The sequence below is a fragment of the Plutella xylostella genome, chromosome 5 (genome assembly GCF_932276165.1).
Source record: "Plutella xylostella chromosome 5, ilPluXylo3.1, whole genome shotgun sequence".
Taxonomy (NCBI): Eukaryota; Metazoa; Arthropoda; class Insecta; order Lepidoptera; family Plutellidae; genus Plutella; species Plutella xylostella.
Window position 1 is genome coordinate 9,521,666 of NC_063985.1, and position 26,538 is coordinate 9,548,203.

The 26,538-nt window shown below is 37.5% G+C and overlaps 4 protein-coding genes across 6 annotated transcripts; 1 reads left to right on the plus strand and 3 right to left on the minus strand.

The window, feature by feature from the left end:
• Window position 1: 1 nt before the first annotated feature.
• Window positions 2–11,186, minus strand: LOC105389750 (N-alpha-acetyltransferase 35, NatC auxiliary subunit). The gene is made up of 14 exons (XM_038112994.2): window positions 11,003–11,186; window positions 10,432–10,514; window positions 10,137–10,288; window positions 9,517–9,740; window positions 9,015–9,198; window positions 7,372–7,561; window positions 5,518–5,699; window positions 4,624–4,863; window positions 3,471–3,611; window positions 3,008–3,171; window positions 2,514–2,703; window positions 1,416–1,573; window positions 801–894; window positions 2–501 (listed from the first exon to the last, which is right to left on the minus strand). The coding sequence occupies exons 1-14, from the start codon at window positions 11,035–11,037 to the stop codon at window positions 361–363; spliced, it is 2,178 nt and encodes a 725-aa protein (XP_037968922.2). The 5' UTR covers window positions 11,038–11,186; the 3' UTR covers window positions 2–360.
• Window positions 11,187–14,370: 3,184 nt separating this feature from the next.
• On the minus strand, window positions 14,371–19,258 carry LOC105389768. 3 transcript variants are annotated; one of them, XM_038113060.2, is made up of 4 exons: window positions 19,065–19,258; window positions 18,155–18,406; window positions 17,605–17,755; window positions 14,371–14,507 (listed from the first exon to the last, which is right to left on the minus strand). In XM_038113060.2, the coding sequence occupies exons 2-4, from the start codon at window positions 18,380–18,382 to the stop codon at window positions 14,416–14,418; spliced, it is 471 nt and encodes a 156-aa protein (XP_037968988.1). In that variant the 5' UTR covers window positions 18,383–18,406; window positions 19,065–19,258; the 3' UTR covers window positions 14,371–14,415. The 3 variants fall into 3 exon arrangements, with proteins under 3 accessions (XP_037968988.1, XP_037968991.1, XP_037968990.1); XM_038113063.2 differs by having other exon boundaries at window positions 17,617–17,755; window positions 19,065–19,234; XM_038113062.2 differs by having other exon boundaries at window positions 18,969–19,078.
• Window positions 19,259–20,327: 1,069 nt separating this feature from the next.
• On the plus strand, window positions 20,328–21,540 carry LOC105389767 (general odorant-binding protein 56d-like). Its single transcript, XM_011560940.3, has 2 exons — window positions 20,328–20,647; window positions 21,079–21,540. The coding sequence occupies exons 1-2, from the start codon at window positions 20,537–20,539 to the stop codon at window positions 21,433–21,435; spliced, it is 468 nt and encodes a 155-aa protein (XP_011559242.3). The 5' UTR covers window positions 20,328–20,536; the 3' UTR covers window positions 21,436–21,540.
• Window positions 21,541–23,769: 2,229 nt separating this feature from the next.
• LOC105387556 lies at window positions 23,770–25,482 on the minus strand. The gene is made up of 3 exons (XM_011558289.3): window positions 25,323–25,482; window positions 24,546–24,948; window positions 23,770–23,924 (listed from the first exon to the last, which is right to left on the minus strand). The coding sequence occupies exons 1-2, from the start codon at window positions 25,389–25,391 to the stop codon at window positions 24,586–24,588; spliced, it is 432 nt and encodes a 143-aa protein (XP_011556591.3). The 5' UTR covers window positions 25,392–25,482; the 3' UTR covers window positions 23,770–23,924; window positions 24,546–24,585.
• Window positions 25,483–26,538: the final 1,056 nt, after the last annotated feature.

A 26,538-nucleotide genomic window follows, 5' to 3' on the forward strand; every position in this document is an offset into this window, starting at 1 on the left:
GTAGAAGTAAAGTATCCATCTTTTATTCCACGAATGTTGAGACGTTCGCCGTTTTTATACAGTTTCTGTTAAATTGTATAGCAGATACACACTAACTTCTTAAATTAATTCAGTCATGAATAAGATATTGTACATGATTGTATAAATCAGCGACAATGCCGCCTATAACTGATTACTATTAATAGAAGAATATTTTACAAAAGACTAGATAAAAGATAATGCACTCAGCTATTGATAAAATATAGACTATTTCCATTTGAGCTCGGTCCGTTGTTTTTATAAGAATTATTTGTAAAAATTTATCTTTAGGAACATATTCTAGCTGCAGGATTGTCGGAATAGAACATAAATAAGTAGTTATTATACAAGTTTGATGATAGGGAAGTGTCTGTGGACTGAAAAGTCGAACTCGGGTGGAGTCGTGGACTCCCGCTTGTGTCCTCCGGCTAATAATTTTAAAACTACAAAGTTTGTTTTGCATACTTTTAGCAGATCTTGTACCTGAAACAAGGAAAATATTTTTTACCTCTAAATTGTAAAGATAGATTAAAATATATTTACGTAACAAGAAAATTGGTTACTCAAGATACAAAAGTCTTTCACAAAATTCTGTCCTTGGCTTTCCTCATCCATCCAGCAAAGCTATATCTTCGGCCCAGTGATCGGGAAGGCAACCCATGCCACATTAACGGTCTTCACACGGGACCCAGTCTATCCCTACCGATATTCGGTTCTTCGACAGATATAAGCAGCCCAGCTGCAGCTAGATAAGTAAGTACATGACTTGTAGGTATATTTACCTCTTGGTCGGGCACCGTGATGGTTTCGAGTAGAGATCGCGCTTGCAGGAAGTGTTTGCATCCTCCCATGTACAGTATCACAGGGTTTTCGTATCTGAGAATAAAACATGTAGGTTATAAAAAAATAAGGGGATGATGCCACGTAAAGATCAACCCGGAAAGTAGCACTTACATTAATAAATAGGTTTTGGCAGCAAAATATACAATAACAAAAGGCTTGTATTTAAACCTTTAAACCTCCAAAACGGACGAAACTCACAATTATTTTGATGCGTGTATATTTATTTTGGAACGCAAATGTATTTGTTTGGATCTCTTGGTTTTGGAGTGGGTTTAATTAGTCTGGTGTTAATGATTTTTTTTGTTGTTAGGACCTTATGGTTAAAATATTTTTTTGGTGATGTTTTAAATTGTACCCATAACAAAATAGGTTCCTTCAGATCCATAATAAGCTACACTGTCTGTTATAAAAATCAACAATCGCGACTCCGGAAGCTGAGGCAAAAGAATCCCGTCCGCTCACTACTGACCGGCAAAGCTTGCCGTGACAACAAAATTTAAACAACTAGTGCGCAAAAACCACTTCAATATTTCCAACACCACCAAGCTACTCACTGCATAGGCTGCGTCATCTCGCAATACTCGTGGTAGTGCACCTGCGGCGGCGTCAACACGGCGAGGGGAGAGAACCGGTGCTTGTAGCGCACCGCCTCGTTGTCGAACTGGGACAGAGGCGTTTTGATCTTGCCTTGTAGCTTGAATGCCACTAGCGCCTGCGGATAATGGACCATAAATAAATAATAATAAATAATGTGGGGACATCTCACACAAGGCCATCCGACCCCAAGCTAGGCAGAACCTGTGTTATAGGTGCCGGACAGCTGATATATCTACACAAATACGCAGATAGATACATACTAAATATAAATATTAACACCCAAGACCCGAGTACAAATATCTGTCTTTCAACAAATATCTGCTGCAGCCAGGAATCGACCCCGGGTCCTTCGGCATAGCAGTCAGGGTCACTAACCACTACACCATTCGACCGTCAAACCATGGATGAATAGTTGTGATAAGGATGGATATAATTTGTTTATCGGCGAGGGGAGAGAAGAGGTGCTTGTAGCGCACCGCCTCGTTGTCGAACTGCGAGAGAGGCGTCTTGATCTTGCCTTGCAGTTTGAATGCTACTAGAGCCTGTGGATGATGGAGTTTGTTTAGTTGCGGTATGGGTGGGATTTAGTTTGTTTAAGGTAGTCATGTTCAGTTTCAGTTCAGCATTATTGACCGCTTTTTGAATAACGTTAACAAACAATTTGGAGTTGCTGTAGTATAGTTACTTAGCAACATATGGGTTTTGCAAAAAGTAGGTATGGGTCTCCCCATACCTACTTTCATAGTAAAAAGTCACGAGACCAACGAAGCTTCTATAGAAAAGGTATTTTTTTCGTGAATTTCCAAAACTCGTAGAACATTATGTTGTTCAGATTGACCCCCTGAGTAACCCCTTTGCGGCTTAGTATAAGTACCCTTTTTGCGATACCCGGTATACCCTCACGATCAATGAAAATGTTCCAGTAACAATGGCAGGTGAAACATTTCATTGCACTTCCTGCAGCCGCTCTTCTTGCCATCCACTCTGTCGCCTCCACCACGAGGCTATATACCTACATAGTATATCGCAACATGTAGCGTGGGATACCCTCTTACCTTGTAGTATCCGCCGCACATGTTCTGCATAATCTGGCACATCAGCAGCTCGCGAGCGTCCGGGCGGCCTCGCCTCTTCTTCCGGCAGCCGCCCTTCTTGCCATCTGTCCTGATGGCGCCCTCCGCGGCCAGGCTGGTGGCCCGGCCCAGGGCCGAGACTAGCCAGCCGAATAGGAACTCGTAGAGGTACCTGGAAGGGGTGGTTTGAGAGTTTATTACAGACCCTGTCGTAGTATGGTGCCTTGGCCACTACAAAGGGTAGTGATTGATAGGTATTAATGTCTACATACACAAGTTACACAGGTCTACATGCTGTGTTACAGTACAGTGTACATGCTTTTTCCAGTTACGTAGAGTCAAATGCTAATTTTCTTAGATCCTCACCCCCCCTAACTAGGGACGTCGATAATAAACGTCTATAAAGCTTCTATCTGTTTATTATGAGGGCACAGAAGCCTGTGGGTGCTAATCAATCTCCGACAGCACAAACTTACCAGTAAATATAATGGTACTCGTGCACACTATACAGCTCCAGCTCCAGTCCGGACAGTAGATACGCCACCATGATCCTCAGCACGTGGTACAGTAACCAGGTACCGAAGCAAGCTCGGGGGGCGGTTCCGGCCGCGCCGCTCACCACCGCGTCTACGCTTTCTGCCTGTGGAATGAGGAGATTGTATATATACTCGTATGCAATATGAATATTGAGGGAAAGCATGGTTGGTAACTGCTGGTTATAGGGATGCGCTTCTAATGCCCGGTTTCTATAAAATAATATCATGGATTTGTTTGATTGGAGCTTCATAGAAGAACTAAATAATTATAAGAGCCTATGGGTCGTTTGCATGGTCTTTACAAGGTGCATTTTAACTCTTCCTGATGTAAACTCGTCTAACAACAGCACCAGCTTGTCCCGATGTCACGCAATAAGAGAAGCTATGACAAGGTGCATTGTACCTCCTCCTGCAGCGCTGCAAACTCGTCCAACAGCAGCGCCAGCTTGTCCCGCTGGCGCGCGCGGTTGTGCCCGCACACCTGCAGCAGCACGGCGAACGGACGCACGCAGCGCGCCAGGAAGTTCTCTACGAATTCACGCGCCTGGGGAGAAGGGAGGTTATTAGGTTATTTAAACAAGTTAAGAAATCAAAATTAGGTAAATGACTTCCTGACGGAAATACCTGCGGGTATTCCCGGAAGAAGGAAGACGGTATCTTAGATAGCGCCTGGAGACAGGGAGGTTATTAGGATATTAATTAAATAGGACCAAGAAATCTAAAAAAAAATGAGGATAATGACTTTCTGACGGAAGTACCTACAGGAATAGGAAAACAGTATCTTAGATAGCGCCTGGGGAAAGGGACGATATTAGGATATTAATTAAATAGGATCAAGAAATCTAAAAAGTTGAGGTAAATGAGTTCCTAAGTGGAGTACATGAATAGGAAAACGGTATCTTAGATAGCTAGCCGGTAGTATATCAAAGAAGAAGGCCGGCGAAAGTGTGTAGTGTATCCTATAGCCTATGTAGAGGACTGCCTATGTTGAATAGTGGACTATTGATTGGATTATGATTACCACAATATTAGGTACACCTTTATATTATAGCGGATAAACATTATAACAAGTTGTTTGAGCTGCTGGTGTTCCAGTTTAAATAAGTAACAAACCTGAGGCGTAGTAGGCATAAGCGACTTGGCCGAAAGCGCGGGCGGGTTCCCGAAATCCCGCAGGCTCTCTCTCAGTATCTCCACGAACACGTGATGAGGTCGAGGGGTGCCGACGGGGCAGTTCATGGCGCTCTGGGCCATGGACGCCGTGGTGGCCGGCGACGGAGGTGCAGCAGAACCATTACCATAGGGGTAAATGAGATCCCAAGTGGCAATCCAATCTAATCCGCGGGTGGATATCAAGAAGAAGCAAATGTAAAACGTAGCTTCAGAACGTAACGAAGCCAGTTCGGTTAATTACGCACGCCTATTAGCTTGTGCTTCAAATGGTAAACCCAAACCTTATTATTGTAAAATCTAAACCTCCAAATACGATATTTATAAAAACATAGAATAGCGCCACCTAGCGAATACACCACCCACTGTTTCAACCAACAACAAACCTGGGGCGTAGTAGGCATAGGCGACTTGGCCGAAAGCGCGGGCGGGTTCACGAAATCCCGCACGCTCTCTCTCAGTATCTCCACGAACACGTGATGAGGTCGAGGGGTGCCGACGGGGCAGTTCATGGCGCTCTGGGCCATGGACGCCGTGGTGGCCGGCGACGGGCTGAGGTACAGCAACTGCAGGGCCGAGCGGGACAGAATACACGCGCGCTGGCGACTGAAGTCCATGAAGAAATCCTGCAGGATAAAGAAGAGTTAATAATTATTATAGTACTTTATACCAAGTTACCAGGGACGCCCTCCAGCCCGATGGACCAACGAACTTAGACAGGTAGCTGGTAGTAACTAGAAGGCCGAGGACAAAATTTACTGGCGCAGTGGCGTATACTTGAAAATTTTTGATAAATGGACACTGTAGTTTGGTGGCATAGTTTGTCCAGATATCACAGGTCGGACATTCATTTCATGCAGGTGTAGCAAGGCCTGAACCTTTAACTTGCCTCTATCTACTAGGGCAGTATGGAAACTAGGAACTCAGCTGACTTCGTTTACGTATTGAACCCCGTTGGGTCACGTGCATCATGAGACCTTACTGATAAGTGAATAAGCTACATTTATGCTAGGGCAGTATGAAAGATAGGAGCAGTGATGATCTTCAAGGCGTAGTCACCAGTTCGTCCATATAATGTAAACGACCTTACAGCTAAGAGCATAATCTGTAATGTACCAGGGCAGTATGGAAGTCAGGAGCTGAGGTGGCCTTTAAGGTGTCGCGTCATCAGGCAAGAAGTTCAGACACATTATTATTTTACTCCTTCAACTGACTTCCATCAATGTACCCTGAATACCATCAATGCCCCTGTACTGCTAAGATAATAAGCAACAAAGTACCAGGGCAGTATGGAAGTTAGGAGCTGACGTGATCTTCCATGCATGGCGTAGTCTGGCCACGAGCTCGTCCACGTATTGCAGCGCCTCGGTCCGTGGCTTGATCTTCGTGTAGCGAGGGAACGTCGGCGGCAGCAGACGCTGGTTGATTTGAGGCTCGAAGCCCATGGGGTTTGGGGTGTCCGCTGGGAATGGAAATTAAGAAAAGTTATAAGTAATTAGGAAAAAAGTGTACAAGATGGAATAATAAATGTGAACTTCTTGGTGGCTGTGATAGATTGATCATAGACTTTCGCCTTTTGCCCTCGTACACTGATAAAATGGCCACCCTATACAGGGTATTGCAAAAAGGGTATACTAAGCATGTTGCACATGTTGGTTTCGGCTTAGTATACCCTTTTTGCAACACCCTGTGCTGATTAGCTGACGATCTGTAGGAAGATATAATTAATTTCGCCATAACTGTTGGATCTACCTTGACGAAACCGGTACTAATACCTTGACGGCTGAATGGCGTAGTGGTTAGTGACCGATTCCCGGCTGGGGCAAATATTTGTTTAAAGACAAATATTTGTACTCGGGTCTTGGTTGTTGATAATTATATTTAGTATCTATCTATCTATGTATTTGTGTAGATATATCAGCTGTCCGACACCCATAACACAGGTTCTGCCTAGCTTGGGGTCGGATGGCCGTGTGTGAGATGTCCCCACATATTTATTTATTTACTTCGTATCAGATATTCATATTGCACCACCTTCATCATCTCGGAGCAGCCGTTGAGCAGCGCCACGCAGTCCGCGCCCGCCTGCGAGTCGCGCCGCGTGATGAGGAGTAGAGCCTGGTACAAGCCGCAACCTACATGTGCACGATGGTACATCTAAGCCCGAAAATAAAATCAGTATGTCAAAATTCGTGAAAAAATATTATGATTTTACATAGAAACTATGTTGGTCACGTGACTTTTTACTATGGAGAATGGACAACATTTCAAAAAACTTAAGCTGCTATAAATCGAAAACCATTTCGAGATTTAGCTCTCAAGGCCACAAAAAAAATGTTTTTGTATTTTTTGGATGTATCATTTTCGAGAAAATCATAAAATAGTAAAAAAGTGCTGATGACGTCATGCATCAGGTGCGATGCATTTTGATGATCAAAGCCTGATTTAAAAACAAAGTAACTGTCACTTTCATTTTTGATTGGTGTTGACGTTTTATCGAGTCGTTGTTGTTTATTTGGGTCATTTTCATAAATTCTGTTCTGACACTTTCTGACTATTTTTTTAATTTATCATATAAAATGGTTAGTACTTATTAAGAGATGACCTCTATTTAATATGTCCCAGAGCATGCCACCGCCTACACAGCTGAAAAAATGCTTCTGTTTATTTTTTTACATGATAAGTACCTATTTTGTAACATCAGAAATATCAATGTCATTTGAAAATGACCCATTTGTTGGTTGGCATGTAAACAAAGTTTAAATGTCACTTGTCAGTGTCATTTATGTTTTTTTTCGAGACTAAGGCAATAGACAAAAATAAAAATTGAGCCTAATATGTGATGTCACTTCCGGTTTTAAAATAATTAACTTTAAAGTTAAAAATAACATGCAAAAATTAATGTATATACAAAATAAAAAAATACGGGTCCTCTAATTTTTTATAACCTTTCCGAATAGCTAATAAAAATATAGGGTAAAGAAAATGAAATGTTGTCCATTACTTTTTTTTCGCGAATTTTGATATTCTGATTTTTTTATTCTGCACATGTAGATTTTGGCTTAGTATACCCTTTTTGTAACACCCTGTATAAACCTTCATTCACAATCTAATAGCTAAAAAAAACCACTCACAATTCACCTGCGGCTGGGTGCCAAGCGGCGCCGTCTTGAGCACCACCTTCATCATCTCGGAGCAGCCGTTGAGCAGCGCCACGCAGTCCGCGCCCGCCTGCGAGTCGCGCCGCGTGATGAGGAGTAGAGCCTGGTACAGCATGCGGGTGAGCCGGATGCGAGCCGCTAGCCCGGTCCAGCAGTCTGTGCTCTGGAATGGAGGGTCAGATGGAAATGAAATGAAATCGTTTATTTTGGAAATGAAATCGTTTATTTTTTCGACGTAGAATGTTAGAATTACTTGTCGAAAGTCATAATCTACCACCATTTCACAAAGGCCCCGTTAAGGAGGAAAGAAATGGCGAAAGAAACTCCTCGAGCATCTTTTCAACTTTTTGCTTAAAACTAATACGATTTTACTTATATCTAGTCTAGTTAATACAATTTTACTCAAGCATATCCATTTCATTTTTCCAAATGCCTTAGCTCAGGTGGACAAGACCACGCGTTTTTGTCGTTTAGATAATCATTTATACTATAATAAGCTTTACTACATAATGTCGTTTTTACAAAATTCTTAAATTTAGTCTCAGTAAGGTTTAGTGTTTCATTTGATAATTTATTACAAAAGCGTATACAGTTCCCCATGAATGATGTGTTTGTTTTCGAAAGTCTGAGAGTGGGGAAGAGCAACTTATTTTTGTTTCTGGTCTCAATACCGTGATTGGCCTTTGACCTTACTAAATGAATTTAAGTTTTTACGAACATACATAATATTTTCATAAATATATTGACATGGAACGGTTAGTATACCTATTTCCTTAAACCTGTCTCTTAATGAAATTCTAGATCCTAATACATATATGGCTCGAATTGCTCGTTTTTGCAGAACAAAAATTTGATTAATATCAGCCGCTCGTCCCCACAATAGAATTCCCTAAGATATAACACTATGAAAATAACTAAAATACACAAGCCTGGCTGTAGCTACATCTGTTAACTGTCTAATGGATCTAACCGCATAAGCTGCAGAACTCAATCTGCCGGCTATCCTCTCAATTTGGGGTCCCCATTGCAACTTTGAGTCAATTGTAATACCCAGGAATACAGTTTCATTTACTAAGGGCCAGTTTTTTGATCCGTGGTCAACTTTAACCATTAGTCAAGTCACGTGTCAAGCATGACAACTGCATACGAATTTTGTAGGTTTTTAACTAATGGTTGCCATTTTTGACCAATGGTTGAGTTAACCAGGGATCAAAATACTGGCCCTAACTGTAGCTTATCGTTATTTAAAGTCAAATTTGTCTCAATGGTAAAGTGGTATTTGATAAACATTCATATTCATATACATTTATTCATTGCAACTATGTTGGTGTTACACTGTTGACCTTCAGTATCAGGTTTTAATCGTTTACAAAATAAAAAAGTAGCGTTTTATTCTTTCATCTGCTTTATTTTTCGTCAAAAGTAATATGGTGGCTTTCATTTTAGGCTTTGCAAATTTTCTAAGTCTATGTAATACCATCTTGGGACTAGTTGGGACCATGGGGTCCCGAAAGTATGAAAGGCTTACTAAGGCCCATTTTACAACATTAATCTATATGAAATGTGATAGACACCAACCACCAATGTAATTATAATTGCCATAAATAATCATTTACCTCATCGCCAGCACTTCTAGCCTTCTTATTAAGCTCTTCCTCCTGCTCCCGCAGCATGGCTATGCACTTCTGCTCATTGACCTCCTGGCTCGGGTCGCAGTTGGTGACCCCCATCTGAGGGTTGGAGCCCAGGCGGTACCCGTAGCCCATGGGCTGGAAGTCCTCTTCTTCAAATACTTGAGCCCTGAAAATGGATGAATTGGTGTTATTTGGAGCTTATATTTGCAAATATATACGGCGCTATATTCATCAATAAAAATAATTGCAAAAAAAAACATTTTGTAGCCTATAACTGTTATAATATTAGTAGTATAGTCTTGTTCTTTGTGTCACGAACTGGAGCTATGGATAATTTTAAAGGTAACAGACCTGTATGCATTCTGTTTTTTAATGCCATAGGTTACTTTATATCATGACTCATAGTTACAGAGATTTTTTTTCCTCTAAGACCCTGCTCTCCACGGATTTATAAAAAAACAGGTAGGAACAAGAAAAATCTTACTTGTTAATACAATCTCTGATACAATCCAGCAGCTTATAAACGGCAATACAGTATGCCTTCAGGGTCCTATTGACGATGGAGTGTGGCTGGTGGAGGTACAGGTTTGTGAAGACAGTCTGAGCCAGCGAATGGCCCTCCAACCACGAGACTATGCATGCGGTGGTTGCATCTATAATGCCAATCAGCTCATTCGGTTCTATATTGTCTATTTTAAGTGTACCAGCCTGAAAAGATTATAAGTTAGTTTAGTTAGTTGTTAGTTAGTTATTGATATCGATTCTGAAGGCAGAAATTTTAAATTTAGCGATGTCAAAACCTTAATTTCTTTGTTTAAAATTTGACTCTATGATTGTTTCCGTAAATGTCATTTTATGCTAGCAAATTTTTTAGTTTGACAGCGTTAAAATTAGAATTTTTGCCTTCAGAATCAACATCATTATTTGTTGTAAAATGACATCTTTTTTATGAAACTCACAATAAAGTAGTTTTTACTCCAGATTCTGAGAAGTCTAAAAAGTCTTCCATATACTACAGAGAAGAACAGAGACAAGAATCTCCAGATTTGACAATAACTGCATTAATTTAGTTTTTAATTTCAACTATCAAAATTGTATTATCACCTTTACAGCTTGCTGGAAGTTCAGAGGTTTGGAGTTCCCCCGGTTACACAGCATCCCAGCATCCATCTTGGGGTCCATCATCTCAATGGCCGACATGGCCTCAAAGAGACCAAATAGGTGTCCATCATGTAACAACTCTCCAAGCTGAAGATCTGAAGAGTATATTTAGTTAAATATTATGTATAGTATTGAAACTTCAAATTAGCTGCAGTGAATAAGTAAATCATTCAATGGATGAATGATCAGTTTTACTTTAATTTATATCAGTAATTAAACTTAGTAAAAATCTATTTACCTTGTATGTGTTTGAAGAAATCCCCGGTGATGTCAACCCAGTTATAGGTGACTTCCGATGAAATTGGAAGGGAATCCATTATCCTAACAATTAGGCAAGTAATTAGACAAATTTATTTAAGTAAGTATAGAAGTTATAGTGCGACAAACTTATCTGTTCCGGTGAGAGCGAACTAAAATGATCCATATCTCATTATTTACTAATGAATTATATATTGATATCGATTATATGGGCTTATTGAAACCACAAGAGCAAATTATCACTACTGGCCAACTTAAAATCTTATAGAATGAAGAAATATTACACATTTACGTGAGCTGTCACCGGAACAGATAAGTTTGTGGCACTGTAAGTCTTAATACAATAATTAAATCTCATAAAAAGTTGAGTTACAAGTGCCATAAAAAGTGTACAGTAGTGCATCGAAAGTAGTGAATATCCACACGTAAGATCAACAAAATAGGAAGAACAGGTTATCAAGAAGATATTGATGATTTTGTAAATACTAATAATAAATAATTAAATATCAAAGCACAACAAATAACAGAAGCATGCAAGCTACAGTACTGACCCGTCACCATCGTATAAATCAGCATTATCACTCATTCTAATGAAATAACAGAATAAAATGGAAAGGAATAGTTTAAATTACCATTAATTTGATGAAAATATGAAATAATAATCAATAAATTAAGTGAATTTCAGTAAATTTCTGAAAAACGCTCTCCGGTTTCACAGTTTTGCATTTGCATCTGTCACTCGACAGTGTCATCCGACTGTGACATTTGACATTGACAGATGACAGTCAAAGTTTGACTTCGGTTGCTGTCACTTTACGCTTGACGCTGCGTTCGGAGGATTATAACGTGCATTGATGAAGTATGCAACATAAAAGCTCGAGGTGGTATTATTCTGAGAAAAAGGAATGCTTGAATGCTGTAATATACCTATACGGTGCCCAGCATGTGTCCAGTGCCCAGTTATCGTTTAACGTGTCCGAGGTGTTGTTACAGCGCCACAAACTTATCTGTTCCGGTGAGAGCGAACTAAATTGATACATATCTCATTATTTACTAATGAATTATATATTGATATAGATTAGATGGGTTTATTGAAACCACAAGAGCGAATTACCACTACTGGCAAACTTAAAATCTTATAGAATGAAGAAATATTACACATTTACGTGAGCTGTCACCGGAACAGATAAGTTTGTGGCACTATACACATTTGTTACAGTTTAATTTGGTTCTACCTTTTTTGGCATAAGATTTTTTTGCCTAATCTCGTATTGCATAGTAACGTTTGTCAAAGTCTCGTTACGCCGAAAATCGTATGGCATAAATCTCGTTTAGTAAAAAGTTATTTCGCATAACATTGTTTAGCCTAATAATGGTATGGCCAAATCTTGAATAGCCTAATAATGCTATGGCATACGTTTATACAAAGTAATAATATTCGTTTGACTTTAACTTTGACGGAGCGTCTCCCTACATAGCGCAAACTGGTGCCTTGTATTGTTTCCGCTGTTTGGTAAACGCTCCGCTCCGCTTCGCTGCGCTCCGCTTTGGTTTTGATGAACATGTGCACCTAACACGCTCCTCCTCGCTTTGCTCGTCGTCGCAACCTAAAAATAGGTATTTTTAGGTTTCGATCTCATGGGGTTTGTAATAATTATATTGGTCGTTAACTTTCGATTTTTTGATCATACAATATCGTGATTTTCGGGATGTAGGAGAAAAATACCACAATTTGTACATTTACTACATACTTAATTTATATTATTTATTAAGATAACATTAGGAGAAACAAGATTATACATAGGTTATAGACGAACATAAATTTGAGCAAACGAAACTTAGGTGTTTAAAGATTGTGCCTAAAGAGTTTTAGACGAAACGAGCCTTATGCCACATAAGTCTTGGCAAAGTGATGGTTCGGCCAAAAAAGTTTAGACCATACGAGTTATGCGAAATGAGTTTTGGTCAATAAAGATTATGCCAGATGAGCGGAACCCGTTTAATTTATTTATCTCTTTATTATGCATACTTAGGTACTATAAACATAAATACCTACTAGATAAGCCTAATTTACAGACATTTATATTTCATTCCACGAGGTAGGCATAGTATGATAAAAACTACCCTTATTCGAATGTAATAAGGGTTCTGTCAGATGTCTTTCCCCGTGGAATGGGATAGGTATAGTAAACATTCACACGGTAGGTAAAGTACTTACATGAACTGTTGCCCGAGCACAGGATTCGAAACCTCCGTTTACGTTGCGTATCGTCAAATGTCACTGTCAAAATGTAAGGCAAATTTGTTAGTTCCAAAAGTGGAATTTGTTTTTTCTATGTTAGGTGGAATTTCACCAAACACATTTTGTACTAACTGATAGACGTATGACAGACTACTAAATACGTTTAGCGTTTGGTGAAATTCCACCTAACATATAGAAAAAACAAATGTCACTTTTGGAACTAACTTTGCCTTACATTTTGACATACAAGTGCCTTACAAAACAAGAATAATAATAGGTACATTTTGACAGTGACAGTTGACGAAACGCAACGTTAACGGAGGTTTCGAATCCTGTGCTTGCGACTCTGGATATCAAAAATATGTGTAGGTTAAATTTTAATTAGGTCAAATTCCTATTATAAGTAGGTACTTATTAAAGTTTACAGGAAGTACGTATGTATCTAACCTACTTAGGTACTTTGTAGGTAACTGCTAAAGTTTATGGTAGTTAGGTAGGTATATGTTGTGATGAAATTCCCTAACTTTATACTTAGATACTTAGGTATTACTTACTTACCTACAATTATTGGAATTTACCTACCTGCTAAATAAATATCACTTCCGTATTCCATGTTTCCTGTGGGACAGCCGCACTAGATATGTTAGACAACACTGCGAGTCACTTAAAACTTTCTCCTTTGATCTCAAAGATGTTATACGGATACGCATACACGAGTGAAACCTCTAGGCCCCCGAGGGCGTGCCTGCAATTTGCTAACTGTTGTTAACGCACTTACCTATCTACCTATAATGTATATTCTGTCAATGATCTATATTTCTCTTACCTACTTACCGGAAATTTATGAATCCTGAGAATCCTATGTTATGTAAAAATATGTAGAAATTTAAAATACAGTTCCAGAGATTTATCTATTGGTAATTATTATTAACTCCTCAATTGCACAAAAATACTTAAGTATATTAGTAACTGCATCCCTTTCGGCTTATTATACTTATACTTACTTACCTACATACCCTTTTTGTAACACTGTATAAGGTGCCTTCTCCTGTTAAATGAGTAGCAGTGAGTTCAAGGGACTAAATAGCCCTCAACATCTCGTCCCAAGTCGTGCAGGGTGGAGTTGATATGACTGGATTATCATGACGAGCTGGTTGGCTCAAAAGTTGAGTTCGTATCTCTTGAGTTACTATTGACAATGATTTTTCAGAGATTTTTTTGACAAATTAACACTGAACTTTTTACAATACTTAGGTATAGATGGCAATAATTATACGGTACTTACTTAAATGAAGTTAAAAAATTCATGTATGGTTTAAGTAGCTATAACTATTTTAGTAGTTAATTGTATGTTTTGACGAGGCATGTTTTGAATACCATTGTGTTTTATTTATTAGCTTTGCATGTTTTGAATAATCAATATCACAAATCAAAGTACAAATCTCTTTTAATGGTAAGTTGAGTACCTACATGTACTTATGATGAGTATATTTATGTACTTACAAAAAACCTAGGTATGTGTATTTTTTAGGCCAGACATACAGGTATGAATAATTTAATAAGGATTTCGTATTGCTTAACGACCCGACGATAATTACGAATTTTATTAAGATATCGTTTCAAAAAATATTCCGTTTCATTGCTTTGTATTTATATAGGTAAGTATTTAGGTATTCTTAAGTAAATAATACATAGTAGATAGAAGTATATTATAGTAGGAAGTTATTCTTCGCCATCAGAGTCTGCGTCGGAGACATCGGTCAGGCACTCCGCTTGCGCCGTGTTCACCTTCAAGAAGTCACTGTGCTGTGGTCCTGAGAACATTAATGATAATTATAAGTACATTTTGATGAAGAACACAATTTATACCTACTATGAATACTATGTATATAATACAATTTATATCTAGATACGGCTCGCGTCTCGCGACATATATCTCGTGAGTTCAAATGTACAGCGAAAAACGGGTGGCTCGTTTGCGAGTCGCCTCTGACTACCCCTTCGGGGATTACAGTCGTGAGCATAATATCTATGTATGTAACTATGTATGTATATACTTATAGTCCACTCAGCTAGGATGAAAGGGTTCCGCTCATCTGGCACAATCTTTATTGACCAAAACTCATTTCGCATAACTCGTATGGTCTAAACTTTTTTGGCCGAACCATCACTTTGCCAAGACTTATGTGGCATAAGGCTCGTTTCGTCTAAAACTCTTTAGGCACAATCTTTAAACACCTAAGTTTCGTTTGCTCAAATTTATGTTCGTCTATATATGTATAATCTTGTTTCTCCTTATGTTATCTTAATAAATAATATATTAAGTATGTAGTAAATGTACAAATTGTGGTATTTTTCTCCTACATCCCGAAAATCACGATATTGTATGATCAAAAAATCGAAAGTTAACGACCAATATAATTATTACAAACTCATGAGATCGAAACCTAAAAATTGGTGCGACGACGAGCAAAGCGAGGAGGAGCGTGTTAGGTGCACATGTTCATCAAAACCAAAGCGGAGCGTTTTCCAAACAGCGGAAACAATACAAGGCACCAGTTTGCGTTATGTAGGGAGACGCTCCGTCAAAGTTAAAGCCAAACGAATATTATTACTTTGTATAAACCTATGCCATAGCATTATTAGGCTATTCAAGATTTGGCCATACCATTATTAGGCTAAACAATGTTATGCGAAATAACTTTTTACTAAACGAGATTTATGCCATACGATTTTCGGCGTAACGAGACTTTGACCAAACGTTACTATGCCATACGAGATTAGGCAAAAAAATCTTATGCCAAAAAAGGTAGAACCAGGATGAAACTAGAGATATGTCATGAAACATTCTTCAAACTATCATCACTTGCTATTGGCTATAAAGACACGTTTAGTTATCTACTAAATTAGCCAATAGCAAGTGAGGAATTATAAAAATTTATAACAACGGCCATTTTGGCATGTCCCTCGACTTCTTTATTTATTTGCAGCCATTTCTTTCCTTATATTGGTAAAAAATGCCTTTTAACTGCAAATATAACTTATTGACTTTATTTTAAACTAAAATATATTTATGTCCTGCTTAAACTGAATTTTTCAAAAATATTTTAATAAGTCACCACCCACCATTTTGCCCTGTCCCCGGCATAAAATGAAACTTGTAGCTCAATTTATTCAAAAATTTCTTAAGTAGCCGAACTTTTGGAGTGGTTTTTACGGAAGATCTACTAAATAATTATCGTTTGATATCATTAAAAGTGCGAATAAGAGCCGTTTTATATTTTTAAATCGAAAACAATTTCGGCCCTGATTTTGATACTTCCGGAAATGTCGGTTTTGTTACCGCATTTTTTCCTATAGAAAATTTACCAAATGCTTATTTTTAGTTTTTAAAATATGGCAATACTAAGATCTTAGACATTGCCGGCTTAAAAAAAATAAAAAGGCCTCCGTGGGTAGCTCAGTGAGACTGTCTTTATTACCAGTCGAACTGTGGCCAAATTTGTCGTCAGGTTTGTTACTACCGTAATCAATTATTTATTGACACATTTTTTACGATAAATTAATATAAAAAGGCATGGTTAATGCTCAACAAACTGTGGTATTTGGTTTATCACTGCTAGTAACTGAACGGCTCATATATTTTTTCAAAGGTTAGGTGGGCGTGTTTTGTTACTTCGATTTTGTTACTGAGGGTACGGTAACATATAGATGGAACGAAAAAGTAACAAAATCGACAGGTTTACATGGCGACTTTAATAACGGAAGTTGGATTGCTATGACTGTATATTTATTGTTTTTTTTTTGTTATAAATGTGGTTTTTCGAGCGATATAACCCAATTTAGAGTTTAACTCTATTATTAAGATGTTTAAAGTGAATTTCATGTAAAATTAGGCCCATGTTCTAAATTTATCATGTTCAAATTTTGTGCTGGTGCCATGTAAACCAAGCCCAACAATTTTGTTACTGTCCGTTTAGTAGCTGTCCCTGCATTCTGTTCGAAGATTTTGTACTATTTTGTCTAAAACTCTTTACTTTTATAATATTTTTGGTTCTAATTAGTTAATATTAGTTATTCCCCAACATATGTAAAAGTTATAAATGTGTTGTTGTCTAAATTACGCCTCAGGCATTAAAAAATATTCTTGATTTGTTGACTGTGGTAACAAAACTGAGACATTATTGGATTTTTAACTGATTTCTAAAGAATATAGGACTTTTTTCCCTTGATAATTTAATTTAAGAAGACTGTGGTTTTCCTTTAAATACTTTAAATTGAAAGAATACCTAAAGTTTAATTAATTATTTAGGCCCCAAGAATGGTAACAAAACAGAAATTTATTCATACTTACCGTCACATTTTTACATTTTATTAAATAAGTACTAAAAATACCGTAATTTCACAATAGATTTTAATAACTATAGATTATAGGGGTGTTATTTCATTTACTCAAAATATATTAAGACACCAAAAAATAAAAACATAACATTTTCATCCGTTGTTATAAATTTTTATAATTCCTCAAGTAGTGTATCACTAAATTACGCTCTAGGTCTTACTTTAGGTAAACGAAGGGTGACAGTTACCCACACTCGTTAGTCTTCAGCTAGATAGAGCACAGGAAAAGGAGCATAATAATGAGCTACAAGTCAACGCGAATCAGTTACTGGATCATAATTAGGTTGGTACTACACTACACATTTCCGATCACTTTTAACACTGTACATTGGTAGGGAATGGCTTACAGACAACTGGGTTTATCATCATGTTTTTTTTCACCGTGACAGTCAATCGGATACAAGCTTTAAAAAAGAGCAGAATGGAAAAAAAACTAAATTTTCAATAAATTAGATTTGAAAATAGAACAATCAAGAGGGGAAGAAGAAAGAGACAGTAAAATACAGTAACCTGATATCTGACCTTCTTTGTAAGTGACGTTGGCAGCGAAGTCCTGTATTGGCGTGGGCGTGATGGGCCGGTCCGCCACCACCGGCTCCTCGCCGTCGTCGTCACTGTCCATTATTATCTCCTCTTCCTCACATTCTTCTACTAGCTCCACCTGGGTATTGGGCAGTTTAACAGGTTGAATCCCGTGATATTTCATGTTCATGCGTCCAATAGTCACAATTGTGACTACTGGACGCAGTAGGTTAATAGGTTAAAGAGTTAACTCTCCGTCATAAAAATAAGGGAGAAAAGCGAAGCTGAAATAATGGACAGGAACAATACAAGGCTGTGCAGTTTATATATTGCTTGACTTCACCTTTAAAAACCAAGTGACGATGGCAAATGTCGACTTGTAAAATACATAATTCGTTGTAGCGCCATATTGCGTTGATCGATAGAACCCCTCACGTTATGGTCAAAGCACTAGGGCTGTACTTCTTAGAAGCTGTAGAGATTTTGTAGTATGGGACCTTGAAAGATAATTCCAGAAAATTTACAAAACAACCCTGACCTGTATATCAAACGACTGCTGTTTCTTCCTGAACTCGGCGTGAGCTGACGACGACTCCCGCGGCTCCCGGGAGTTGGGCAGGAACTTCACGCAGCTCGGCGACGGGGTGCCCTGGCTGGGCCCGCCCTCGCTGACCTGGTACCCCACGTCGAGGTTCAAGGGCAGGTTGGGGTTCCCAGAAGACCGCCGTCTGCGGAGCTGGCATTCCGGCTTGTTTGCTTCCGCCATTTTGGTTTGTGGTTTTTAGAATGTCTGGAAATGATACGTAGGTTACTTAGATAGTAGTGGTCGTTTTATATTGGTAGATGCCACTAGAGGTACCAGTCCACAGCTAGAGTATACTTTGGAGTGAACTTTTCTACATTCTGCCATATCTATTAGTTTTTCCATGTATCACTGTAAGAGCTAGAAAAGCAGAACGAACAAAATACCTACAATTGAAATAAATAATAATATTGATTAAAGTTCTTCAGAAGAAAATGTGAGTCGTGATAATTTGTTTACAGGGTCAGTAGTCACGTGTTGGCAATTCTATGAAAAGGTCTGATCCAATTAAACAATAACTTTAACATAGTATCTATACCTATTATTATGTTATTTCAGAATGAAGTAAGAAGGTAGGTACATTGTTTCTTTTCTTCCTTTGTTGTATCTACGGGGAAAATAATTCACGAAGTGATAGATCAAAACATCAAACACACAGGTTTGGAATAAAAATGGTGTACAAGGAAAAACACAAGTTTATTATAGACACCTCCTACTGAACTTTGACTAGAAAATTCTCGTATCAAAGGCCACTGTAGTGAGTACTTACCTACTTTGATCGGAATCTCTCAGTCGTGATAAATTGGAATAGTCAATAACGAAGAAATTGCTGGAAATAACTAATCTTGTAGTTGAATCAGCTTACCGTCGTGAGAAATTCACTGGAGTTTCGCAAGTATTTCTGTAACACCGCCCAATGTCTAAATTACTGAAAGTTATCGTTAATAATTGCAAACTGTAACTGACCCGCTATGACTGAACATACAGAGCCGTTGGAAGACGAAGCCATATAACATTAATCTGCAGTGTTTTGTTTCAGAAGTATTCAACCTTTTTCTAGTAGACATTTTGAAGAATTTGATGTTGTGCCTGAAACTTTTTAGCCCAACCCTCTATGATGCCACTATCTCTACCTATGGCTCCAGCTGAAAACCAGTTCTGTAATCCCTGAACCTATCCTAGAATCCTAGCACATGCTGAGTCTGATTTCTCTTTTCATATTTTATGTTGGAATTTTAGTAACTTCTGCGGACTATGAATTATTGTAAATATGTGTATAATATACTTATTCTGAAAAAACGCTATAACGCATTTACCTAATACATTTTTTCTTAAAACTAATAGGCCCATAGTTATTTATCCCTGTCACTTACTTATGAGGATTCTCCGCCTTACCAATGTTACCAGGTTGGTACTTAATATTATAAGTGGTTGGTGAAAATATAATCAATATTCTTATTCATGGCATTACTTGGTTTAGAGCAGGACGTATTTTAATAAGCGTACAGTCAATAATTCACACGTTATTAATTTGCACCCCATGCAAAACCCCATGTCATCAAATAAGGATCCACAGTACGACATACTTAAGCCACTTAGGTACAGTAGATTCTAATAGCACCTAACTAAAATACTAGATAGCAGTGACTGTGACCTACAATATGGTAAAGGACAGCTGCTTCCAAGTAAAGACATAATCTAGACACGTTTTCTTATTAAATGTAGATAAGTGTACCAGTTTAGCTAATTGCTATGCAGACTAAAGGACTAAAAATGTACTGTAAGATTATTTATGCAAATATTATAAATATTTTTTGGCTCATTTTCAAAGACAATAATTTTTGTAACTCGTTTTTCCAATTAATTATTTATTACGACATCCTTTTCAATTTAAAAGTTGTTTGATCCTAACAAAGTAAAATACACCACATTGTAAGATTTGTAGGCGAACAGTATCAGTAGCAGTCAACAGTAATTATAGTACTTTGTACCTTGTCAAACTCACAAAAAGCCTTTATAAGTGCAAACATTGACGGATTGTTCGTGAAAAGCATTGAGTATGAATGGTCACCCGATTTCGCGTTGTTCTATGGAGAAAAGTGTTCTGACCGTTCTGACCATACTGGACCATTCATCCTCAATGATTGTAGGTAAGTGTAGTCAGTATATGAGGTTTATTATTAACCCTGTATCTATTCCAGTCGCAAGGTCCAGTCATCTGTGTATTCTCGTACCGATACCCAATTAGACACCGGCTGATATTGATGTGTCTTATACTTCCTCATCACACTGTGGCTAGTCCGGTAGTTCGCCTTGGTCACCCTGTATAAAAGGGTTATGTTTTGTCACAGTAAGTATCAGTTCTTTGATACCAATAAAGAAACTAACATGAAGACCATAGTTTTCGTTTGTCTGGTGGCCACGGCTGCCGCTGCCGCTAATGTTAAAGTAAGTTTCTTGGAGAAATTATTTTCAAGAAAATATGTTTACTTAACTGCGATTCTGATAACTAACTGGTTGTGCAAGTGATTACTCAGAGGCTCATCCTAAACAACTTTTCAAACTTTTGTTCTAGACTATTGGAAATTCATGGTAAAAGTAAATAAGTATAACAAAAAAAATATCACGTGAACTTTCTATTGAGCAGCAACAACAATCGCAAATTTCCTATTGCAGAAGAAAAGGTGTTCACGATGAACTACCGAGTCATCCCCTTTCGGCTTATTGCCTAAGATAACCTTTTCCCTGGTCACAGTTGAGATCGTCTACCCTAATTTTTTTCAGAACCTACTTCAATAGATATTCCAAGCTAACGCTATCTAGAAATCACCGTACTAATTACTAATTGAATTATTTTTAATAGTTTTTTCCTTTCTCAGCACGCTCACTTAACAAAAGACCAATCAGCCCGAGTCCACGAGTATGGCATGGAGTGCATGAAGAAGACGGGCGTCAACGCTGAACTTGTCGCTAAAGCTAAAAAGGGCGAATTCACCGATGACGAGGCACTCAAGAAATTCACTCTCTGCTTCTTCCAAAAAACTGGAATCATTACCAGCGATGGGAAGCTGAACGAAGAAGTGGCACTGTCTAAGTTACCCGCCGAAGTTGACAAGGCTGCCGTAAAGAAGGTTCTAGATGAGTGCAAGAAGAAGACCGGAAAAGATATGGCTGATTCCGCTTTTGAAGTGTTCAAGTGCTACCACAAGGCCACCCCCACCCATGTCTCTTTCTAGGCTGTGATCATTAACTTATTTATTGTTGGGTTCTTTTAAATTATTGAATTTTATTTATTGATTGTTGTTGGATTTTATGAATTGAATAAATTTTATTCAGTCTATAAGTTTCTCAGAATTTTATTACTTTCCTACCTACTTAATTGATTTTATTATATACCTTGCGCAATATTAGAAGGTATTTTGTATACTAGCGGTTTTATACGTAATGAAAATGAATAACTAATATAATTTTCACACGTTATTTTAACCCATTTTAACATGATTAAAAACTAAATATAATCGCTGCGTGTTTTGAAACTATACAAGGCCAGAACGCACCCATAGTGTACTAGCACTGTATAGTTTCAAGTGAAAAAAAATAATATTTTACTTGAAAATATACTCGATTTGTGCGTACTAATCGCGTATACTTTCAAGTTGGGATTTACTGAATCGTTCTTGAAAATATACATTGCTATTACGCACATTGCTTGATTGGCGTACTTGTCGCATATAATTTATACCTACATGCTGATTCTAATTTACTTAACTATTTCGATAAATGTAAATGACTACAATTCACTTGTTCTGCCTGTCATACCTATAGAATGATAATAAATAAAGATGAACAAGCTCTAATTTTATTGATAAATTGCAAGCTAGAATACCGAATATTCGGCCACCGAATATTCGGCAGGTGGTCGAATATAATTCAATAAGTTGAAGTTTTATTTAAAGAGTGTTCTTCTTAATCTTACGGCAGATCCGTACAACTGTTGGTCAAGCAACTCGAATCAGTAGCGAAACCTTATATATTTTGTTAAAAAATACCTGTGTCTCAGTAGCTATTGTATATTTTATGAAGAAAAGCGCAATCGTCGCAAGCGCGATGTTGTATTCAGGTTTTCGCAATTAATTATTGTTTAAATGTTTCGATTAAATTGTTTTTTTTATTCCCTTTTGTAAGATATTTGCTACTTTTGAAGTATTCGGTATTCGGCCGAATAGTAAGTAGTGAAAAAACTGGCCGAATAGGCCGAATACCGAATTCTTGCCGAATATTCGTGGCATCTCTAACTACCCTATAGACCTATTACAGACATATTTTTCATCAAGTTTTGAATTCACCGTAGTTGTCTTTTATGAATGAACACCCTCTTCTGAGATAATTTCTACTATTAACAACAGTTCTATAGTTTAATATCAATTAACTTTTTACTGTACGGTGTAAACAAAAAACACGTTACGAAAACAATGCCAAGCGCGGAATTATGATGCGATGTTTAGAAAGCAATAGACTTATTACTATTTCGCATGAAAGAAAGAGAGCGCAACAATTCAAAACGGCTACCTGGTAACTAATCACGTATAGTTTCAAGTGCTTGCATTGCCCTTTGGCACTTGAAAATATACACGATTAGTACGCAGTGGTAACTGCTGCAGTATATTTTCAAGCCATAATTTTGGCCCAACTTACTTGAAAATATACGCGATTAGTGCGTAATGGCCTTGTATACTTTCAAGTAAATCATGGCACCATTTCAATTTGAAAATATACGCGAGCAGTCCCACCCTCTGCGTTCTGGCCTTGTATAGTTTCAAAACACGCATAATCGCTATAAACTGTAGTGATACTACTCGATAGTATATTCTATACGTGCTCTACTATATTCTTTCGAAATAATTAATAGGCATGAGCTAGAGTAGAGCCAGCATAAGAGGGACACTATTACCTCTCTACCAAATGCACAAAAGCATTTTTCGTGTCGCATATTTTTCTCCTTTCGCTCTTTTATAAAATATTTTATTTTCTATATGGAATTATTTAAGGCGTACAGTGCCTCGGTTACTGTACGTGACGATACGGAAGGTACTTAACATGTAGGAACTTACCTAAATTATAGATATACATGTTGCGTGTATACTTACCTAGGCATGTCAAGATTTGTGTAAGTCCTCTAGATAAAAGTTACTTATTCTTATTACTTTACTCAGCCCACTGGGGATCCTTATTATGACTGAGTGCTGACTTATTGAGCCTGAGCTTTCTCTTATAGTATTTATAAAACACTACTTTATCATAAGAGAGATGAGATGGCAAACTACTTAGATAGTAGAGTTTCCTGAGAGATCCTCTCACCTTACCAACCCGCCTAGATTACGAAAAACTAAGTAAGTATAGGTACTACTACGCTTAGCTACACACTCGATTAATTCCGTGTTACTGTGCAGTGTGCGGTCTCTCAACTATCTCCATTGAAATATCAATGTAAATATCATACTGCTGTCGCTTTCTCCAGACCCATGGGTTAGTGTTTCTAAGGTGATGTAAATAAACAAATTAATAACTTCTTAACTTTATTGACCCTCTTTCTCATGAAAGTTTTAGTTAACATTATAAATAATATTCACAATTCAAAATATTCATTGTAACTACCTACTTAATTATCACTTTTTTAAACACATTACTTATATACTGATTATTCATTACATAAGTCTCAATAGGTTTATACAGGGTTATTGGTAAGTAGACCTGATCCTTTCAGGAGGTGATAGAAGAAGGCATTTCCAGTCGATTATACCCTATAATGCATTATCCGAAACTTAACCATTTCTAAGATATTTAATATTTAAAGATTTTTTGAATTTTTGCCAAAAATTCATGTTTAAAACCGAAAATAAAAAAAACTAGATATATTTCAATACTTTTTTTGTTTGTTTAGCATTATTAACATCTTAATGAACTAATTAAAATAATCAAATGTGCACTATTCGACTTAAATTAGACACAATACCTCAAAATAGATAAACACTTTTAAAAAATATTCAAATCCTAAAAACAAATAAGTTAAATTAAAAAAGAATTTCATATAACAATTTTTTGTGCACTTCAGCTTAAAAACATTGTCAACTAATAAGCTTTCAAATGCAATATTTCAATATCAAATCGATTTAGGTATCACCAAGATATGGCCAAAACAATCAGAGGAGGCGGACAAAATTCATCAGAAAAACTATCAAAATTTGCGCAATTTAAAGGTAAAAAGTGTGATGGTTTTCAGTCCTGTTCACTTTAGTATGGAAACCCCTTTTGAGTTTTCTCCGCCTTCTCTGATTGTTTTGGAACCCTGTATATGTACATATCTCACAATATAAAAAAAATAACATTTAAAGTCCAATAACCACCGGAGACGTCTTATGGAAACACACAAACACTTTAAACGAAGTTTCCGTCGGCGTACTCCCATTCAACTTATTACATTCGTCGAAGGCCTTCTTAATGCCCTCCTTATCAACACTATCCGGGTACAAGTCTAAAACTCTTTGGGTTTTCCCGTGGCCGTCTTTGGAGATTAGGGATAGCCTTTTTAGGAGGCAGTGGACGAATTGTTGTGATTTTTCGTCGTTGCCGACGTGTCCTTGTCTGAACTGCATGAGGACGTCGGGGCTGACGCCGGTGGCTGCCACGCAGTCGATGGCATGCTGCACCAGGCGTGCCGTCTTGTCGGGGGCTAAGTTCACCTTCTTTTGCTGAAATTGTAAGGTAAGTTTGTAGTATAGACCTCTGTGCCATCGTGTATAGTAAGTTGCATAGAAACCTAGCCCGCTCTGTCATTAGCAATTTTAATCTAAGAGGGGTCAGACTTTTTGCAGTGTACCTAGTAAGTTTCTATAGTGGGGATCTAGTAGGAGTAGGTAGTTGTTTTCCACCGACACGCTAACAATGTGGAATGGTGGTAACTATATGGCATTCTTTTCGCGCTTTCTTTGGAGAAATAAAAAAGGTAAAACTAAATTAAACCAAATTATGTTTAACTTTGCTCTAAAATTGGCAGGTCACTATAGTATATTATAATTTTAACTTTCATTTTTACCTATTTAGAGTCATAAAATATCTCAATTACCTTAACACTTGCACACAATCCGATAATGGACGCCACCAAAACAATTACGAAAAGGCTTGAATAATGCATTTCTAAATAGTTTTTTATTACAACTACCACCGTCTAACTTTAACTGCCAAATGCAGATAGAGCAAGCTAAAGTATCACTTTATACCTAGGTAATTATGACTATGACCTACGTCATTATAAGGACAAGCCGTGGTGCAAGAGCAAGGATGCAAGAAATGTAGACTGCTCTTTGGAACGAATAACATGTTATTATTATAATTAAGTACCTATTTGAACTCAATCTGTGGGAGATTTTAGGAGAGACGCGTGACAGTTATTGCTATTGTTATTTTAACGTGTGTTAACAATATTGTTATTATGTATTTTATCTTAAAATATGACTTAGACATCCTGCTAATAACGAGTATAGAAACAGTTCCACTTATAAAATATTGACACCAAATAGCCCCAATTTTTAAAACATTTATTTTTTTAGTTGATAATATACTGATGCGCTGTTAAATGTACAAATATGGCAGAGCATTAAGTTGGATTTTTCCGTTCAAGAGTAATTTGGGGTTTTTCTCACAGGAAGTTTTTCATTGCTTGTGAGTGTATTATAAAGGCAAAAGTTGGGAGTATGTATATGTATATGCTTGTTACTTCTTCACGTCAAAACAGCTGAACCGACTTTAAAGAAATTTGGTATGGAGTTAGCTCACACCTGGGATTAACACATAGGCTATTTATCGCGGAATTCCGGGAAAACATTTTAAGGGAACAGCTAATAGTATATTATATACAATGATAGCATAATATTTAATTACCTAAGACTAGGTAAGTATTTCACATAAATTAATATTTATGTTTTTTTACATCTGTGGAACGATAAATTTAACTATGGTATTTCACTCGACGAACCTCGGTATACTTATCTATGAAAATACCTGCTGGATGTTTCGTATTATGATAAATGTTACGAAGCATGTAAATATTAAATTGACTAATTGTAATGCAATTGGCTGAGATCTTATCAACTAGTTTTTCATGTTAGTTTGAGTATTTTAGTACACATTAGGCGCTCGGGGTTTCGTTCGACGCGCGTAGTACCATATATCATTGGTCAAAAGCGATTCCTTGCATGTTTACGCCTTCAAAACATAGAACAACGCGGACTCCGGTGTCTGTCAAAACGCCTAATGTGTACCCCAGTGTTCCCGCTCTGAGG

Coding starts and splice junctions, on each gene's coding strand:
- LOC105389767 (XM_011560940.3), top strand. CDS start 20,537: ATGTTTTGTCACAGTAAGTATCAGTTCTTTGATACCAATAAAGAAACT. Junction 20,648..21,078: donor CCGCTGCCGCTAATGTTAAA/GTAAGTTTCTTG, acceptor TTCCTTTCTCAG/CACGCTCACTTAACAAAAGA.
- LOC105387556 (XM_011558289.3), bottom strand. CDS start 25,391: ATGCATTATTCAAGCCTTTTCGTAATTGTTTTGGTGGCGTCCATTATC. Junction 24,949..25,322: donor GATTGTGTGCAAGTGTTAAG/GTAATTGAGATA, acceptor TTACAATTTCAG/CAAAAGAAGGTGAACTTAGC.
- LOC105389750 (XM_038112994.2), bottom strand. CDS start 11,037: ATGAGTGATAATGCTGATTTATACGATGGTGACGG. Junction 9,199..9,516: donor ATCAGAGATTGTATTAACAA/GTAAGATTTTTC, acceptor ATCCATTTTCAG/GGCTCAAGTATTTGAAGAAG. Junction 895..1,415: donor GAGATGACGCAGCCTATGCA/GTGAGTAGCTTG, acceptor TTTTATTCTCAG/ATACGAAAACCCTGTGATAC.
- LOC105389768 (XM_038113060.2), bottom strand. CDS start 18,382: ATGGCGGAAGCAAACAAGCCGGAATGCCAGCTCCGCAGACGGCGGTCT. Junction 17,756..18,154: donor AGCAGTCGTTTGATATACAG/GTCAGGGTTGTT, acceptor CCCAATACCCAG/GTGGAGCTAGTAGAAGAATG. Junction 14,508..17,604: donor CAAAGAAGGTCAGATATCAG/GTTACTGTATTT, acceptor TAATGTTCTCAG/GACCACAGCACAGTGACTTC.